The 20,806-nt window shown below is 40.4% G+C and overlaps 1 protein-coding gene across 9 annotated transcripts in view; it reads left to right on the top strand.

Moving 5' to 3' along the window:
- The window catches only part of ECHDC1 (ethylmalonyl-CoA decarboxylase 1), a 46,752-nt gene extending 26,632 nt beyond the window's left edge, over nt 1-20,120 (top strand). For 8 of the 9 annotated variants that reach the window (XM_017828291.1, XM_017828325.1, XM_017828302.1 and 5 more), the window contains one exon: nt 16,933-20,120. In XM_017828291.1, the coding sequence (XP_017683780.1) occupies nt 16,933-17,338 (406 nt within the window). In that variant the 3' untranslated portion in view covers nt 17,339-20,120. The remainder of the gene's footprint in view (nt 1-16,932) is intronic. The other variant, XR_001876922.1, reaches the window with a different exon arrangement.
- The last annotated feature ends 686 nt before the right edge of the window (nt 20,121-20,806 follow it).

Raw genomic sequence — 20,806 nt, 5'->3', positions numbered from 1 at the left:
GAGACAGTCGGTAAAGAATCCATTCGTGCAATTAGTAGATCGCAATAATCTCTGAGCGCAGTAGCTGCAGTGCACTATCAACCAATAGCCAGAATAACTGACTTGGAATTCTGAGCTATCTTGTCTTTATGTCACATTAGTGCCTTTGAGAAATCTTGCTCAGGCAAGAGCAAGACTTGTGTAAGTCTTTTAGACACATCAACAACTTTGACAAGTTTGTCCTATGTCACTTGGCAAATGGACTTCCATTGTACCTGAGTGCTTCTGAAACATATAGTCTCTTTCCCCCTACCCCCTCTTTCCTCCCTAACGCTGCTGCAAAGTAGAGGTGTGTTACCGCCGTGTCAATCAAATTTAAAAGGTGGTGTCTCAAGGCAGAGGATGAGATTGCAATGATAGAAAGCTGCCCATTTCTCTCACCACTGACTTCATAATGGGCTCCTAGGTAGACACAGCAGTATTTTCCTTTTCTTCTTTAGAAAATAAATTAATGAACTGTAATTTCTTCAGATGTAGTTGATTTTGCACAATTAAATTGAAAAGGGCCAGTTTTATTACTCTGGAACTGCTGATTTAATTATTAGCTTATGCTAATAACACTGTTTATATAAAATTGGCCTTCCTGCATTTTAGCTGTGTGTTTTCTATATTCTTGGGAAATATCTAGGCATGATTATTATTACATTTTAAGGTGTTAGGCATGTTCCATGAAACACCTAGAAGAGATAAATGAAACAATAGCTTTGGTGTGTGTCTTCCTGTGATAACATGTTTATTTACTTTTACAAATATGTGTTTAGTGCATTAAATGCCATTTTTAGGAAATGAAAGGAGCAGAAGTTAATGTAACTGCTGCGTAGATGTAGGCTTACTATGACCAACTTTTCAGTTGTTTCACCTTTCAAGAAGGAGGAATGGGGGAAACTAAAGATTTTAGTATTCTATATTTTGCTCTGTGCAAGGATTCGGGCTTTTAATTTTATCAGGATGAGCATTTAGGTGCACAATATGCTGCTGCTTGAAATAAGAGCACCTCAGTACACAGTTGCATTTTTCACTGGGCAGAGCATGATATGAGTGTAATGGGATGGGATTCACATATTCGTAAGTTCTTGCAAAGTCCAGGCTCACAAAGCACTTTTCATTCATGTGACTCTGTAATGTTGCTACACATCATCAGGAGAAGAATCAGTAGCCAAATCTGAGAGTGAGTTCCCTGTAGAAGCCTAAAAGATAAGGGGGCTAATGTGTATGTCTCAAACACTGATAGCTGGATAGCTGTGGAGCCAACAAAGGATTGTTGTTAATAACAGCAATGGATTGTTGGCAAGAATACACTGTGAGAAAGAACAGGATGTGGCTGGAGAAGGGGGACATATGGAGGTAGGGGAGCACTTTTCTGGGACAAACATCTTTGTTCAAGCTTCTGGAGATCAGCGCAACACAGTACAGTGCAAGCACAGGAATGAGGTTGAGCAGTGGGCATGCACTGTGGGGGGGGAACAAGACCACCAAAGACCTCCCAAAGCCCTCCAACCCATTTCCAGAAAGGTCTAGAAGAGTAGACTGAGCATGGTAACTAATTGGCATAAAAAGCAAGAAGCTTATCTCCAGGATGGGGAAAACTGATCTATATAAAGGTACCACCACAAAGCCTGGGTGCATGTGCGCCCCAGGACCCTGGACACCCCTGCTGGATCAACGCTGGAGCCAGGACCTGTGATCCCTCTTTTTCTCTCTTTCTTCCTTTATTTCTCTCTATTCCTCTTTAATTAAGCTCTCTCTTCCCTTTCACTCTACCCTTTTATCCAAAACCCAGGCTGCTGTGTGCTTATACTAGAAGGTTAGGGACTAACATACCAATTTCTATGCCAAGCATGTAATTTACTGATAAAACTCTGTAAACTTTTGCAGACCCTCTGAATTTTGCCGTTCCTTTTGATCATGAGCATCAAAGAATCTTGGGTGCTCCCTTCTCCTTAAGGGTGGAACACCATATTCTCACAGCTTCAGGTGCTTGCTATATGGCATAGATCACTTTTTTAAACTATATAAAATTTTTGTGTGTGTATGTATATATATATATAAAACATATGTGTGTGTATGTAAAATCTCCTGGACATCGGTTGACAATTTTAGAATTCCAATGCAGTCATACATCACTTTGCATTTTTAGAGCCCTGGGAGGTTTGTTAGTACAAGTTTCTGATGAATTTTCAGAGAGCTGGATTATGGTTTTAAAAGTCTCACATTGCCTTCCTTTAAGAAGGCTGTTCTTATTTTTTACCTGGTACGTTTGACATCTGGTTAAGTAATCACAGCACTGCTAGAAATGGACTCCAGAGCTTATGTTATTTGGCTTGTATTTATGGACTGGTATTGGTTTTTGTTTTCATTTGGATTTGAATTTCATGTGTTTACAGTCTTCCAGGTAGAGGATTTTTAGATGTAGTCTACAATTCAAATTTACCATTGTTTGATTTTAGTGAAAATGTAAATAACAGCAACAAAGCATGAATTTGAGTTGATGTTTTCTTTTCAAACTTGTCTTTTTGTAAGGGTTTACTTCATTCCAAGTTGGCTTTTTATTTCTTTAGGAGGCTAAACCATCTTATCCTGGGTAAATGAAATTTTTCTTATCAGCCTGCATCTACATTTTAAAGCGCTTGTATTATGCAATCTTACATCCTTTCTGTTGAACAGTCCTGTCTGCAGCTGATAAAATGTGCTGCATGATAATAATAAACAGAGAGAGTTCAGATAATGGAAAACTCAGATAAGACAGATTTTCGAGAATGCATATCTGGACCCATGCTGATACTTGCTGATACACTGGGCTGTTGGTCCACTGTAGGGAAGCATTCAAGATTCAAAAAGAATTAGTCTAGGGAGAGTACACTGAAATTGTCCATTATGCTTGCATCTGTGAAGTGACTAATTCCCAGTTTAGTTAAACTGCCTGCAGGTATTTGAGTTTGACACACCATCACTGATCTGCACTATTATTTTTTTAAATATGTATATAATCAGCTCCACAAGTTGGATAATATGAAGTCCGAGAAGCACTTATGTTTTCCAGCCTGCTGATTTTGAGTTGGGGTTATACTGAGCTGTGGCCTCAGGATAGACTGCCTGAATAGCTTAGCTGGATGTGGGAGGAGGGTATCCCTGTTGAATATTCCCAGCTCACTGTTTACCTCTGGTTTGCCAAGCCCCAGTGAATATGCCTGTATGAGTCAATTATCTCACTAAAAAGCAACAGAAAGACTAAGTTTTTCCTCTTCTTATGGTGAGTTAAAGTGGCTTGTAAAGGGATATAGTATTAGCTAGAGCCAGTGTAAAGGAGGAACAAAATCTCTAGGAGATGGGAAGGAACAGGAGGGGGTAAGAATACAGTCTTCTTCGTTTGGGTCAAGGGAGCAGTTAGATAGCCTCTGTTTTCCCTGAAGCCACAACTTTCAGCTGCCTAACTTTGCACTGGATCAGCTTCCAGAGGATGTCTTCCTGAGTCCCTGTCAGCTATCTAATTTTTCAGTCCTGTAATGTGTGAAGGACTATGAAAAGAAGAACTCTTCCTCTCTTTATCACTCTAAGTAGCAATATAGTTAACGTTGCAGATCTCTGAAGGGTGATCACCCACATCAGAGTTACTGTTAGTTGAAATGACCAGATGTTCCCCAAATGACTTGCATAGTTTTTGCAAGTGTAAGCAGGCGTTGTGTGGATCTCAACCTACTTTCATTGTAAATATTGCCTTCAAAATTGCAACTTACAGTCTTCCTCTTCACCCCCATTTCTTTTTTTTGTCTCTGATCCAGAGCAACCCGATATCTTAGTAAAGATTTGGAGCCCAACAGGCTGGACCTCTGTATTCCTCTTACTCCAGATTTATTGAAAATTGTGTGAAAAAAGACTGCAGACTCTTTGAACCTGTTAACCTTGGTGGCTTCAGCTTCTTACTTCCTGGATTCTGTAGTTAATAAGAGATTAATTATTACTGCTGTAACTCAGCAGTGTAAATTCTTAAATTAAACAAATTCCTCTTGTGCTTAAACTGTTGTATCTGCAAGAAACTTCTGCTGTATCCATGGTCTATTACTAGGTGTTATCCTCCAGTCCGGTTTTGTGTGCTGATGATTCATATTCATAAACAAAAAGCAAATATACAGACTGAGGAAAACCCAATAATTTAAATTAACATGGATTTCTCTGTGTGTGAAAGAGAGAAAGATTGTAAATAAAAAGATAGTAGGGGAAATTGTACTTTTGGTCATAATTGGTCACACTCTTAGGCATATTTATGGTTGCAGTTTGCTGAAAATGTGCCAGCTTCTTGTCCAGGCAGTTATTGATCTGAAGCTGGCTTGAGATCCCCATCAATATAACTAGTATGCAATATTAAAAAGAAAAGAAGAGAAGTAGCAGGTTACTGCTATAATGTAGAATTTTAATGTTAAATTATCTATCTCATTTATGCCTTTTTGAGTTATGTCATTATGCTCTCCCCCCGCCCCCAAAAAATCTCTGAAATCACATATCATATCTGGAAAACTTAAAACTTAGGTCACAGCCACTGTGATAATTTTTAAAAAAAACACAACCCTCAGCATTTTTTTTTTGAAATTAACATGGTATCCTGACAAAATGGAAATGTTTCATTATAATTTACCAGTGATTGCAGCTAAGTGTATGACCTCTCTTTGCTTTAGTCAGAAATTGTTGTGTAGGATGTGCAAATGCAGCATCAGTAGCATCACATGCAGAGACAGCTGAATTTCAAAGTGTGTCTTGTTACCCTATGCCTTGTGAAGGGTTGTTAGTGTGATGCTAAATTGTATTTTAAATCCTTTAATGCTGTGAGTTGCAGAAATCTGATATATCAAATCCATCATAAAGTATTAAGGCAGCTCAAACCTTGCATCTCTTAGGGCTGATGCCAAAAAATGTTCCTTTGCAGTCAGCTGAGTTCAGGTGAATGAGGTGATCTTGCCTTTTTGACATTTTAGATGCTAAACTCTGAGACAGTGTTGGGAAGCTCCTACTCCCCTTTCTGTATCAGCAGCAGAGATGAGCAGAGAATGTGACTGAAATGTTCCTGCTTTAAGAGACTCTTGAATTTGGTCCGGTAGAATTTTGTTCTGTTTTCTCTGGTCTTGATAAACATCTATGATGGAAATAAAGATGTGAGATATATTGTTTATAATCGAAGTTACAAACATAGTTGCATATACTGCATGAAAGTGTGCACATAATTAAAAAAATACAGTATTTTCTCTGTGAAAACAAGCTCCACTGTACTTTTTTATTTCTAGATGAATACTGGCACTCACATTTGACTAAAAATTGAAATTATCAAACACCTAAGATCCAGATGGTCTTTTTTCATCAAAGAATCTGTTAAAATATCACTGGATCTTTTCTGATGGAAATTTTTGCTTTAGTCTAAAAGACATATCTGTTGTTGAAAATGTTTGCTTGAGTGGAATCCAAATAGCTCTAGTTTCCTTTTTAGGAAGGAAAGACTCATGTACCATTTCAGATTTCCAGCATGAGTAATTTTTCTGTGAGCATTATTTTGGTGTTCACTCACTTGTATATTGAGGCAGCCTGTAAAGAATAGCTAAAACCTGCTTCATGGGTAAGACCCAAGTGCTATGTCAAGGTGAGAACTACTCTGAAGACAATCATATGGTAACTGAGGTGCCTGGGATCCACTGACACCAGGGTAGTACAAATGAAGTCATAGCTGGGAATTAGAAGAGGAGAGTGCCAGTAACACATCCATCATTAGCAGAGGAGGAGAATTGGGGTGGTAGACCATGGATTGTTGTTGTATGATTGTGGGGAGTAAGGATGATCCAGGCACTGCCTCTTGAACAATGGGGCTTCAGTCCCACTTTATGGCTCTGGGTGATTTGTGCCATTTTCAGAGTTTATACTACACATGTCAGGGGAATTAGAGCTCCCCAGTGTAACTGTCTGCTTTATTCTCTTGGTTCTGTGTGTTCTTAAATTGTGGTCTAAGCCTTGTGTGTCTTCAATAAGCCTTTGTAAAGCCATGCTGCTCCTCCCCAGTGTGCACATGAGGGTGTTGTCAAACAGGTCCAAGGCAGCACCCATGGGACGGGGAACTCTTTTACTGCTATCTATATAACTGTAAAAAGTTTGTCTCTCTTAGTTAGGAAAGGCCTTTTAAGTTACTTTTGCTATGTTTTCTGGAACTATTCAGCTCACTTGAATGCTTAGGCACAAGTTGGGATGAGGGAATGTCGTGTGCTCACACAGCCTTTACATCGCATCACAGCTTGCAGAGGGGCCACCCGATGTGTGTGTGCAGCACACACCAACTTGCGAGGCGGTGGTGAAAGATGGAGGGTTGCACGAGCCCCCTGGCCAGCTCTCTCCCCATCTCCAAAGCTCACCCACCAGCACACACAGCCCATCACAGCAGGGACAGTACCTTGGGCTGCAGGAATCCCCTGAGAGCATTACATGCGGACCTAAAGAAGTATCCTGGGAAATGGGGCAGATTCGCTTTGCAGTTTGGCCCAATAATTTTCTTTCCTGACAGTTTATTGAAAAATGAATGTGAGGAGGAAAAATAAAATAAAATAAAAAGGCTCATCTTACTTCTTTTAATACTGCTTGTGGAGTTTTAATCAGTCATGCTTTTTCGGGTCCCTATTTCTTGCCCTGTGATCTGCTGTCTAATTCAATTTTTCATTCCTGCTACAAAAAATGTCTTTCTGCAATTTCTAATATTCAGCTTCATTTATCCCTTTTAGAAGAAATGTAGCTTTTTATAGCATGCTTTTTTCTCTCTGGCTTCTGTGAAGCCACGGGTGAGAAAGTGTCAAGCCTGAGGTAAAAAACTAGCTTTAAAACCCCTAATCTAGGTCTGCTGGTGAGCCTCCATCTGTGCCTGACTCTGGGAGATTCTGGACCAGAATGAGGTTGGAAGTCTGTGTGGATGGCAGCCAGTATGACAGTAGACATCACCTGCAGGAGACTTTTGAGGGGCCCTACCTACCTTGTCTTTTGTTTGAGGCTGCCCTACTCGCTTGCAGGGTATTAGCACCAGCTTCTTTCCCCATGTCTCTTGCCTTCTGTAATTGCTCTCTCAAACTAACAATCTTTCTGGCCCTCTTTTAGCCCCTCTCATTTGATCAGGTAAATGCTTAAGAAATAAAACCTTTTTCACTTCTCTGGTTGTTCTTAACACAGCCATGTCTAGACCAGTTTTATTCTGGGTCTTGCCAAATCCTAGAGAGTGTGCTCTGCTGCTTTACTGAGCTGCTTTGTGCTGCTGATAGGCCTTTTCTTAATTTTTCCCAGTGCAGACCTTTTACAGATGAGATGCTTTTTTCTTTTTTTTAGGACATGAAATTTTCTGTATCTGCCTATTATTATTTAACTCCCGTTATCCAAGGGATCTTCTTCTAGTAACAATATTATTTTTGTGGATTTTCCCTGTAATGGCTTTCTTTAGAACTGGTAATCTTGCACCCTCTTTAACTTGAGTCTGTTGCTTTTGGAAGGTCATCTTCCATTGAATATTGCAATATTTGGCAGTAGATGTTGGAGTTATCCATACCTTGAGTTTTTGTTTAATCTTGGAGACCGTATTCTTCCTAAAATGGCTTATGTCTGTTTCTGCTCTGATATCTCTGTGTTCCAGCTCTGCCTCTAACTCTTCATGTTACTACATCTTCCATTTTTTAGATCCAGGACTCCATTTTGCAGAATTTTACCATCAACCAAATGTTTTGTGTCTTTGGATGAAAGTATGACTTTGTAATTTTTCCTTCTGCATTTCATTTGACTCTGGGTGATGTGAGAAAGCATGATAGAGTGGCATTATAAATAGCTAGTTTAAGGTCTCCTCTGAAGAATGCATCTTTCATTGTTTAGGTCCCTCTGTTCCCCTCTGAGAAGTGCCCTGGGGTTTCCCAGCCAACTCAGAAGAATGTTAACTCTTGTTCAAAAAGAGACATCTGTAATTAGGAGTCTGTTTATTTGATCTGATTTTGACCCTGATCCTTAGGGTTCCATAAAATGCATTGCAAAATCTGACTAGAGGTCAGCAAAGGTAGGGGCTAAAGGCAACATGTGCTAGGGAGACAAGAGATATTTTTCTAGGCTGCTTTATGTAAAGTTTGATTCTTAGCTTTTGTGGCAAGTGGGGGGAAAATTGATGCACTAAGAGTGTTACAAAATAATTCAGTAACTATAAATAAATGTCCATATAATCTGTAAGACAATTTGAAAAGAGCTGTGAGAAAAGCAAGCTCTTGTTTTGGTGAAATTTCTTAGGCTGGCATCAAGCCTACTTCTTCGACACTGAGTTTTAGAGCATGCCTAGAACACTCTGTACTTCAGAGGCTTGGTAGGATTTTTTTTATTTTGGTTCTTGGGTTTCATCTTAATTTATTTAAACTTCAAGTAAAAAAGGTATATTGTTTTGTGAATTGAATTGTTGGTTTGGTTTTTTTTTAATCAGTGAAAGGATTTGAGAGGGGTGACTTTCTGATTATTAAAATAGTATCGGGACCTACTTCTTTCCATTGCATTCCTGTAGAAAAAGGTTACAGAGTAAAGCAGATAAACAGAAAAGATCATGAATGTGCACGGTCTTATCTTAGCCTATGGAAATTTGGGATTGCAGAGCAGCTTTGAGCAAATGTATCTAAGATAAGCACAACACACAGTTTCCCCAAACTAAACCATTTTGTCTTCATTTTTATATTCTTTATGTTCTTTAGTAGTTAACATTCTGTCATCTGTCAAGTGAATATCTGTGACTAAAGGATTTTCAAAAGGAGTGAAAATCTGGGGAGGTTTGCTTTTATGATGCCAGTCTGCAGGCTATGACCACAAGCATGTAGCACAAATCCCTAGTTTTATTGGTTTTACAGTATTTTCAATTTGGAAGTCTCACTTTTGTGTTTTCACACCTCTGAAGCAGCAATTGCTGCAATATCCAATTGCCTTATTATTTCTCTGCATAGGGCAGAAACATGAGAAGCTCACAATGAGAGAGAAGATATGGGAGAGGTGCAGGGAGAATTAATACTAGCAAGCTGTGCTGCAAAAGCATGGAAAAATTGTGGCTTGCCAATATTCACTGCATTACTCCAGTTCAAAAGTCTGCTAAACAGAATTAGCAACAAGTTATTGATTAAATGTTTAATTGGGGCTTTCTGGTCCTTTAAAAAAGCCTATCCAATTAATCAAGTGAGATTGAGAGAAAAGTGAAATTATGACTAACTTTTCTCAGGATGAATCCACTTGACAATAGTTTCAGAGAACTAGGGTGTGTTTTTTGGTGATAGAGGGTGTAGTAAGCTGAATTTCAGAAAAATCTTTAGCTATTTTGTCTAGATAATCCCTTTACAGAGTATCTAGATAATTATTTGATAGTGCAGTGATAAAGACACTGCTGAGACACTGCACTGGAGAGGCAGAGATGGATTAATTAGTCCCAGGTTGTCTTTTGGAGGGGACTGTCTTATTCTTGGGGGTCTAATTCTAAAAGCATATGTCACGAAAATTGAAGGACTGGAAGCTGCTAATCAGCAACTTTGCTGACTGGCTAAATTATTTTAGTGTAGTACTGCATATTTCTTCTGCAGAATATTCTTCCACAGTACCTTGCTGTTCAAAATTCATTTTTATTGCAAAAATGACTGGTTCATGCAGGTGTTGTTTTAAGGTGAGTTTCTGTAATAACTATGAAAGGCTTGTGTATTGGAATACTGAACAAGGCTTACACAGGACAAGTTATGAGTACTAGAACACAATGCTGTCATGTAATTAACTATCAGTAGTTAGGTTTCCAGGTTAGGTCTCTGCAGGCACAAACTGCACCATTAACTTTACTGAGTACTCTTCATTTCAGGCTCTCTGTGGCTTTTTGAAAATGTCAAGGTGGTGGTTCATATTCAGGTTGTGTTCTCAAGACTATACTTAGGAATTACTTTTGTTGTTAAAAGATTCTGGAGAAGATAGAGATGAGTTTTGCAGCAACTTGCCAAGGCCTCAAGAATTTGTATGTTAATGCTAAGGAAGTTCTGTAGTTTCTTATATGTGCTTTAACATCTGTCCATCCATGGTGGGGAGAATAGGGTTTAGATGTATTAAATGGGAAAGTACATGATATCTGGTATATCGTTCTGACTCTAAGATTTGGAACTCAGATATCAGAGGTGGATTGAGTGCTAGGTACAAGTTAAACTTCATTAGGTCCACATGTCATGCTAAAGAAAATAGGGAGAAGGCAGCAAGCCAGGAGGATTCCAAACCCCTCAGTATGTGCTACATGAACCATACAAGAAAGAATGGAAGTTGCAGCAGTGCTTGACTGCTTATGTCATGGTCCTTGGCCAAGCTTCAGGCTAACGGCATTTGCAGTCCCAATTAATTGCTCCTTGTGGTCCAGCTTTCAGGTCTGCCACTAGCCTATGGCATGATCCCTAAGCATCCCTGCCTGAGCCAAGGAACTGAAGCTACAGAATTGTCTGGCTGCATTTGCGGAAAAGGTGACATCTCTCTCTTATAGAATTGCTTTCAAATCCAGCTACCCACTTCTACCTTATCTAAACAGTTACTGCATTTCAGCCATCCACTTTAAAGCTGCCTTTTTTTTTCCTTTGTTCTTTTTACAAAGCTTAGTATATTGCCTTGAAAATATTACTCAGTTTATGTGGTGCACTGAGCCAACCTAAAATAAAGGACTTCTGTTTAATCAGAAATCAGTGCTTTTGTTGTACAGATAAAGGAATGGGTAGCTTATTTTTTGCTCTGATGCTACAAATTCAACAATCACATCTCTCCCTTGCTTTGTTTTAACTTATTGTAACAGTTTAGTTGACTAAAACATCCCATCTACTTCATGTGTTCAGCAGCACTTTGTGTGTAAGAGAAACACTTTATTTTTGGTGTATTTTACCTGTATCAGCAAGAGAAGAGAGATCAGATTATATTTATTACCTGTGTAACTCTGTCTGCTGCCTGAGTCGCAGTCACTTGCTTCAAGAAGACACCACCAGTTCTAAGATCTTCTGTGTCCCCTGAGATGCTGAGGAAGTGTTAATAATAATGGCCAGTCTTCGCGAGCGAAGATTTGGGAAAGGTCATTAACCCTTCGAGCCTGCGCAGTGGATTTTTTTTTTTAGGTGAGACACAGCTTGCGCTGAACTGAGCCCACCCTTTAATCCTGAGGTTCATCTGCCGGGGCCAAGCACGCTTGGACAGTGGCAGTGAGGTCCCCAGGACGTAGGTTTGTTTAGAGTGACCTTCTCTTAGATGGATTGCCTTACAGGGCTGACGAGCTCCATCTGCCCGGGGGGCCGGGAATTGAACCCGGGTCGCAGCGGTGAGAGTCCTGCACCCTAACCACTAGACCACCAGAGGCCCCTTTGAGGAAGTGTAAGGAAGATGGAATGAGACTATGAGATGCAATTTGCTCGTGAAGTGATGGGACAGGGATTGTAGTTTTAGTGTTGAGAAGGTGCACTTGGAAAACAGGGAAGAAGTGGACAATGGACTGACTTTCTTGCTCCCTGAAGGACCAGCATGCATTTGAGAGCTGCAGCTGCTGCTAATTGTCCTGGTAGCACTCACCAAGCAAAGTTACAAAATCCTAAACTAGTTACACATGAGCTTTTGTCCACTTTGCCAGCATCACATTTTCATGCCCACCTGGCAAAGTAAGTTGCATTTGCATGATAAAACACCGTCCATGGATAATGTCATACCTGACCTCTTAACAAATTCTTGAACTTGCACTCCCCAGCAGTGTGTATTTTAAAAAGCTGTTTTGGCCACGTGCCAGCATAACACTACTGTTACTTAATTTAACAAGAGTTAATTTAAGCTGATGCCATATTGATGAATGTGTTAGAAACACATACATGTTGGGCAAAGTGTATGGTGGCATTGCACATCAGCTTTGCTGTTCTGTTCTTTCCTGTTTAAAGGAAGCGTTTGACTTTTGATAATCTTCTTTCTGTTACCATTTTTTTGGTGGTTTTCTTTTTTTGCAATATCTCTCTTTTCCTGTGCCTAAAATAGTTCCACGTGTGGTCTGGATGCTTGGTTAAAAGCTTTTGATATCAATACTGTATTCTTGCTGTCTTCACTGAGTAATAAGAGCCAAAATAAGTGTGTGATTGACCATAGACATTGGTCTTCCTGTGTCCACGTGTTCTGTATCTATATTTTATAAAATATCTAGTTCTACTTGAAGATTTCTTATTATTTCTATAACTCTTGTCTACAGCATGCTAAAATTATGGATGTCTTTTAATTGTATCTCAAGGCCTTTGACTCTCGTTTTTGGAGAATTTTGCACTTTGTGTTGGTTCAATCATATTGTAGGTAGGTGTTACTGAAATTTATAGAAGAAGGTAGCAGATTTGGTGAGGGAACTTACTGTGACCGGAACACATACGCTCTGTTTATTATTTATATTGATGGGTGTTTTGAGAGCAGGATGCCAAAGTATTTGGGGGGAAGATAAAAGTCATCTCCTGAAGTTCTGGCTGCCCTCTCTCAGTATAACCATAGCTGAGAACCAGGTGCTGCAGCACTGCACGATGCCAGCTGCCTCCCTCTGTGGTGTGCCAGTCTCATGCCAGCTAAAAGGAGATCGGAAGTCAGGAGCTGTGTCCTTATGTGACACTGGGAGTCAAAGAGGGAATGGGAACAAAATCCAGGTTGCTGACAGCACATTAATGTTTTAGGCATCTTTTTTTCTATCGTGGGTTTCAACAGCATAGTTGTAGGAGCTTTTAAAATGCCTAAAATAGAGGGTGGTATTTGTCCCTCCTTAGTAAACTTGATTAGTGCCTTTGCCTTGTCAGAAAGAATATAACTCAAACCTCAAAGTCCAGGAAATGATAAGGTAAGGGCCAGCACAGGTATTAATATAATCTTAATTCTGCCCAAGGAACTGATTATACCTATTGGAACAGCTCAGTAACATGAGTGTTTATAAAAGGCAAAGGAAAGCACAGCTGTTAGGTCACAGCAAGCACTGCCTTTGGAGAAGCAAGTGTACCTTTATAAGGATGGGATTTGTTAGGTTGCCTTGTTAATGACAAGGTTTTCTTCTCGCACGTTGTCAGTGATGTGATGAGATGTGGCATGACAGTTGGTAGTTTGTGGGTACAATGAGATGTCACAGAATGAAGGAATCCTCAGATCAAAGGGGGAGGATTTATAACATTTAGTGCAGCTGAGAACATTTTAAAATGTACAGGAGGAACATTTGCTGTAGCTCATTTGCTTTAGATGACTAACACAAAATTGGATGTGGCCCATGGTGGCTGTGCTTTCTTCCTAGGGGGGTTATAGTGCTTGTAACATGGAATAAAATGTTCTAAAAGAAGGTTTTAGCTGCACTTTGGTGCTTATGTTACCTTAACCTCTTTTTTCCAAATTAAGTTGTGAGAATTTTGCTACCCATCACATTTCTGGAGGATGTGCTTGTAAGGCCTTCAGTCACTTTGACATTAATTACATTGAATAGATATTTTTTCAGTACTGTCATGCAACAGATTTTCTTTATTAGGGCAACGAAGACGTGTCCAGGAGTCTAGCAATATGACCTTCCCCTGTAATACAGGAGACACAGATTTTAATTCCTTTGACCTGGAAGACAAGAACAGATATACTGAGTCAATTCAGGGTTAATTTTGTTTTCATCTACTGTTCTGTCTCAAGCAGGGCCAATAATAGGTGAATAAGGTATAAACAGCTCAGGAATAGCACTTTGGTCTTTCCAGCTTTTTGATGTCTGCCTCTTTATGTTTAGTAATGCTTGATGTGTTTTTCTTACATAAATTCTTTTAATGGGAGATCAGATCTGTCATGTCTCAGAAGGTAGATTCAATTCCTCTCATACAGTAAAAAGGGAAATATTTATGCGAGGCTGCAGCTGGTGATGTTCAGAGGCTGATCCCAGGCTGGCTTGGCAACTGCATACACCTCTTCAGACATGAGCTCAGGTCTCCACTGCTTCCTTGGGCGTGGGGACTGGAAGTGAGTGGATCATGGCTGGGCTTTGCGAATGAAGATTTGGGAAGGACTCTACCCACATTTGCTACAAGCGCGCTGGTGGCTAAAGAGGCCAATGCGAGATAGACAAGTTTGGTTGCAAAAGGCACAGCAGAAAGACTCCTTGGATGGTATCGGCAAGACATGATTCTTTCTGCGTTATCTTTTCTCCTCGTAAGTGATCCTGCATGCGTTCTCAAAAGAAGCAGCTGTGTTATAGATGGTGTGTCTCCAGGCCTGTCGACTGGAGGCCAGAGTAGACCAGTTATGTTGATCAATATGGCCAAGGCTGAGATGTTGTTTCAGGGAGTCCTTGTATCTTTTCTTCAGGGCTCCTCTCTTGCGGCAGCCAGTGGCAAGTTCACCATAAAGCAGATCTTAGGGAGGCGGTGGTCCTTCATCCTGGAGACGTGCCCTGCCCAACGCAGCTGTGTTCTCAGTGACATGGCCTCAATACTTGTGACTGCTGCTTGTTCAAGAACAGATGTATTGGTCACATAATCTGACCAGTGGATGTTTAGGATTGTACAGTGTTGATGGAAGCATTCTAGGAGACGCAGGTGGTGGCGGTAAAAAGTGAGTGGTATACTAAGTATACTAACAGAGAGTGTGATGGGTGGTTTCTGTAAGAAATGGTGTGACTTCAGGAGAGGATTCGTAGTTGAAGAGTCTGAAAAACCACAGATACCTTTCTTAAGCCTGAAGGCAGTCCAAGACTACAGTTACACCTTCCACTGACAACTGCTTATCTCAGTATTTTCTGTGGAGCATGTTCAGAGGAACATTGTAGGGAGAGGTGAATCCCAACGCGATCCTAAAAGCTGTTGTCTTGCAGTCTCTCTGTAGATTAAGCTGTCAGTCATTTATTTTCCTTGCATTGTGTTTGGTTCCATTTTCTTAGAGGGAAGTAAAGACTCTGCAGCCAACAGAACCTTTCCCACATACTAAATGTTTTCAACTCTTTCCTTATTGGTGCTGATGGATTGGCTGTGCTTCTAATGTAAAATTTGATTTTCCATGCCAACTTCAGAGGACGTTGACCTGACTCCCCAGATGAGTCCTTACACTGCCCTCAGGATGTTCACAGAATTGCCTGTCCTTAAGGCCTGAACCCAGGTGTCTGGGACAGTCTCAGATTCAACATATAAGCGCAACATTGCCTCACTGACCTGCAGTGGCTGTCCCATGAGACTGCCTACAGGTTGTCTAGCATCAGATGCCCAGCTGCTTATGACCACTTCTTTTTTAATGCCTTGCATCACTCAGCACAGCTAGAATTAAACTCTTAATAATGTTTTCACTATTGTTTTCCCAGTGGGACACTGGGTGTCAGCAAATTAAAGAGTAAGCTGAGCCAGTAAAGGAGTTTTGGAATACTTGCAGAATTTTCTTTTTGGAGAGGAGAGACCCGAGCTCTCTGGGATTTGCTGGGTTAGCTGGGAAGCACTTGATAATGTTAGCTAAAAGCCTTCCCCCCAACCCCCCCCCGCAATACTCTACTCTCTTCCTTTTGTCACACAACCTTCCTCTGCTGTCTCTACAAAAAGGCTTTCATGCAATCTGGCTGGTCAGCTGTTGCCTTTGTGCATTGTGCTGCATCTGGGATAAAGCGTAAGCTCTTCAGTTCTGATGCTGTACAGTGTGGCATGAATGCTGATGGTGCTCTGGTTAAGAAAAAAGCAACCAAGCAAACTTACAATTAACAATAACTAAGCAGATTTGAGAACAGCGAGTTCCTAGAAGTAGTTGCATTTTTAAAGGTTTTCCTTTTCTTTACCCTTTCAAAGCTATTCCTGTTGGTATTTTCACTATGGAAAACTGCATTGTTAGGAAACAGACTTGTGTGTAGATCTCAGTATTACAAGATTTGTCTTCAGAAAGCCAATTAGTGCTTGAAGTAGAAGCTAATCGACTTCACAAGTGTGATTTCCGTCCTTTGTCTTACCAACATCAGCAAGCAATCACACTGCAGAACATCACCTCCAGAGAGAGCAAGTACTAGTCTGTTTCTGTACATCTTTTCTGTATGTTTCTATTTCTAGAGGTTTTTTCCACTAATCTAACATGTGTCAGTGTGACCACTATGTGAAGACAGAACAATCTGCTGCAGCAGAGCTCCTCCAGGGTTATAGCTTAATCAGCCCTAGGGTGAGTTCTTAAGTAAAGGAGGTGAGAAGCTGTAGAAAAGAAGCAAAGATGTGAAATCTTTGAAAGGAAGAATGTGACTTACTTTGTAGAGGGGAGCAATTTAATTACACATTGCAAGCATAAATAGAAAGCAATTCTATTATAAATTGTGACCCATAAGATGAGCATCCATCCCGATTTCCCTTGGTGTAGTGAGCAGTTAGAAATCAAACTCACATTGATCCTCAAAAATATGGAACAAAAAAGTCCCACCTGTGCTGTAATCAAGCACCAGGTTGCAGACAGACCCCTCCCCAATGCACATCAGTATTAAGATCACAATTCATCCTCTTGAGAAATGTTTTGTACATTAGTTTGATTAGTTTTTACCCAATACCCTGTTGTTTTAGGCATGAATTAGCAAGGAGTTTTGGCACTGTATATAAATGTCTGCAGTTCTGTTTTCAACACTTCTTAGAACTGACTACAGGTATCAGTGTGGGCACTAAGCACCTTTACTTGTAGTAGCCTATGTATCTAATTCTGAGAAGGGCCAAATGCTGCAGTTAAGGCACTATGTGATGTAAAAATGAAGATACTCCAGCTCTGGCTGTAATCGGCAGGCTGTCAAGTTGTATCAGCCTTTGGAAGCAGAGGAGAGGAGAAAATAGAAAGTTAAGTGCTGTCGAGCTGCAAACGAATGTCAATGCATGGATTGACCCCTGTGTATTTGTTCTTCATTGGCAGGTTGATGACACCTGGAAGTGAAATTCGGTTTGTCCACAAGCACATGGGTCTGGTGCCAGGCTGGGGAGGAGCTGCCCGGCTGGTGCGGATCGTGGGCAGTGGGGCAGCCCTGCAGCTGCTGAGCGGGACTGCCCGGGTGGACCCCGAGAAAGCTTTGCGCCTGGGATTCTCAGAGCAGACCCTGTCATCTTCAGATGAAACCAGGGCCTTAGAAGAAGCCCGAGCCTGGCTGAGTCAGTACACAGAGGGTCCAGTCAGTGTGATACGGGCTATGAAAAAGGTGGTGACAGCAGGAAGAGAGCTCCCACTGGAAGATGCCCTAAGGACAGAAAAGGACATTTTCGGAACTGTATGGGGTGGGCCTGCCAATTTACAGGCATTGGTTAGAAGACCAAAACATAAATAATGGTCAGTGTATAAGAAATGTTCTTGACCTTTTTGCAAACAAAGCTTTCACTAAAGCAGGCATTGAACTTGCATCATTTAAGGACTTGCCCATTTAAAACTGGCATTAACATTCCTGCCATTCACTTCAGTCATATTTGGTGTGCAACCACAGAGAAATCCCTGGCAGATTCTTTACTGTCCTAATCACCCACTGAATGGAGATTAGTGAAATTAGTATGTAAAGGTAAATATTGTGCTGAGAATAGAACTATAATTCTTTTGGAATGAAGCTGAAGATTATTTTCTTTGGAGCTAATTTTTTGTAACTGCTATGGAAAGTAATTACTTGAAAGTTATAATGTTTATTTATTTGCGGAACAGGTGCATCTAAAGTTGCAAAATATGAGTTCCCCAGCATGAGACCAGTGTCTTTAAGCAGCTTGGAAAGGATAATAACCAGTGAGAGGATAGTTTTTATTTTTTCATCTCTACTCAGTTCTTCACTATCCAAGGATACTTCAATTTTAATGGTGTTTTTACAGAAGAAGCTTTAACTTACTGAGACCTTCTAGCCCTCATTCACTGACACTGATTCAGGTTTTTAAATCCATTTAGGAGTATTCTCACTGCTCAAGGAATCAACTACCTACACATGCATCTGCACATGCCCATATCCTGGACCTGTGCAAAGCTGCTGACCTGGTTCTTTACATAGAATCTAGTTGAAATCTTGGAAGGACATGATGAATCATACTCCCAAATGGGATGTCCTTAACTGACTGGGTGTCAGAGTACTTCAGCATCCTGATAAGACTTGTGTGTGGATATGTCTATATCTTTCTTTAGAGCATTTTTTCTGGTAGGGCATATTTGGGCTGATCAGAAGATTTGGAACTGGGTTTCCACTTCATGCCAGTGACTATTCAAGTAATTAGATAACTCATTGGGGAAGGTTTTATCTTTAGAAAATAGAAACTGACAGAGTCCCTGCTTTGGCAGATGATTCTTAAAATTAAACATCTATGAGAGCAAAACCATACAGACATATCTATGACTGAGAGTTTCATGTACTGTTGGTTAGGATACTCTTGGCTCTAAATCCAGCAGAGACTGAGATCTGAGCCCAGAACCCAAGTACTCCGTGGGAGCATGTTAACGAGGAAAGTTTGGGCTCTGTGTTTGGCCTGACCAGGCATAACTAGCTCCAGATGATGGAACAAGCTCCCCTAGGAAAGGCAATTTCGTGGATGGAAATCCATGTTACAATTTCCACAGTGTGGCACGATTCCTGAGTTTTAGACAGTGAGGTAACTACATGTTTGAGGATTTGGGGACAAATCAGTGATGGGAATTTGGCTTGGATTGCCTGTTAAGATTCTGCAGGTTTTGAGCAGATGCTGTGATCTGCTAGGGATGTTTCACTATATGGTTTTCACAGCAAGGAGCCCGAAGCAATGAAGAGAAATGCTGAAGAAAGGGATGTGTTTTGAGATGGCACCTCAGGGAAGATAAGGAACTTGCCTCCACCCTGTAGATCCTGCATCTTTGCCTTAATATCTGAAGCACTGATGGAGAATGATTTCAAATGTCTCTTCCCCAAAAACAAAGTTCAATTTTTACTTTCAGGTCAGAGAAGAGACAGGAATGAGAACATGGGGAGACAGTGTTCTGGTTTGTGCCTCTTTCTCCCCCTGCCCCTTTTTATTCAATAGCTCAGTTGTTAGTCCCCTGTGTAGCTGGATTCTTTCCTGTGCCTTAAAGGACTTCAAACCCATTACTTCACAGGTATGAATGTTTTAATATAGTCCGGCTGCACTTGACTGTTTAGAAATGAAACTGTTCTGCTTTTCATGGAGTTCCTCAAGACTCATGAGAGACTCCAGACTGCCAGCATCACTGAACCTTCAAAGCATGCTCCAGTCCATACTCATCCAGCTTTTTGTAGCAATAGCACATCACGTTGATGTGAGTCAAAATAAATGTGCTTTAAAGGGCAACTGGTTATGTCTTTGCTAGTAGCAAGAACAGATTTGCAAATACTGATACCCTAATGACATTTTTTTAATGGGTGTGAAAATTGCTTAGAACCTGAGCAAGACTCTTGATTTTTTTTTTCTTTAGTACATTAGGCTCATAAATGTATTGTGTACTGGGTAATACAAATGTGAAAAGGAGGAAATTGTAGCAAAAAAGCAGAATTTGGTTTCCTTCACACTTTGAATCAGATCTGTGCTGCCAGTAAGTGAAACTCAGTATGTACACCTATTGGGGATCTCTTTCCATTTTGATTTGTAGACAATGAGCTTATTTCTCATTTCAGCAAATGCATTTCCCCAGCCACCCTCTCTGACTTGTATCAAAGGTCAACATTTGCTTCTAAGAAAACAGGACAAATATTTAACTAGTACAGAGCAAGACACACTCAGACAGAAAGGGTTATGGAAACTCATTTTGTTGATATCATAAATATACCAAACATAGGTACGGGACATTCTGAAGATAATTACAGGTCTTGATCAAGGATTTTGTGAGTACTCTAATACCATATTCTCTGGTCTATTTTCTATTTGAAAAGGTATTTTAGAGCCCTTCACGTGAAAACCAGCCCAAGTAAACTACCATGAGTGCTAGGATGAGAGCTCCAGATGGAGATGAAATGGAATCCTGTTTTCCCCCTTTGAAAGCTAAATGCTTTATTTCATAGAATACTTGCTTATCATCTTAAAGTGACAAATACCTGTAACCAGCAGCTGATAAGCATTTGTATTTTCTTTATTAAAAGACTACGGAGCTTCCTCTCAGATTTTTTCCCCTTCTGAAATTGCTTAAAACCAAACAAGCTCTAAATGCACAAAATAAATTAGAAACATCAAAATTGATAGTCCCAGTCTCCTAATTAAATAGCATGCTAGCTTTTGTACTTCCTAGGGACTAGTTTGCCAGCTCCCTCCTCAGCAAACTAAGTTTTCTATTACACTGTGAAATGCCCATCTTGTTCTTTCCTCTGTGTAGTGGATCACGCTGAGGGCTTAATGGGGGTGTGGATTCTGCACCAAGCATTTAAGGGTTGGGTGCTGGAGATCACCTTTAGCAATATAAATACTTCTATCTTATTTGCTGCTGATAGAAATATACTAAGCAAGTGGTCAATCTAGATAAGCAAGGTGTTCTTGCAGAATGCTTGGTCCAATATGATTTTTTTTTAACCATGACATAGGATTCCTGTATCTAGTTATCTGTTCTCCTGGAAATGAAAACCTGCTGTAGATTACATAGTATTTAAATTTCCTTTTTCCTTCTGCTCCACTGTGCATTTCTCTGGCTGTGCTGTACAAGTTGAAAATCACTTAATGCATAGGATTACAGAAAACCACAAAATGCAATGTGGCTGTGGCTTTGCAAAAATAGACAGAGAACATGTCTCCTACTGAAGGTAATGGTTTAAATATAAGATGGGAATTACCAGTTACTACTTTTTCCTAGCTTG

This window comes from Lepidothrix coronata, unplaced genomic scaffold, assembly GCF_001604755.1.
Source record: "Lepidothrix coronata isolate B3197 unplaced genomic scaffold, Lepidothrix_coronata-1.0 Scaffold5, whole genome shotgun sequence".
NCBI classification, from domain to species: domain Eukaryota; kingdom Metazoa; phylum Chordata; class Aves; order Passeriformes; family Pipridae; genus Lepidothrix; species Lepidothrix coronata.
Note: the sequence above shows the minus strand (reverse complement) of the source record. Positions and strands in the feature narration are given on the sequence as shown.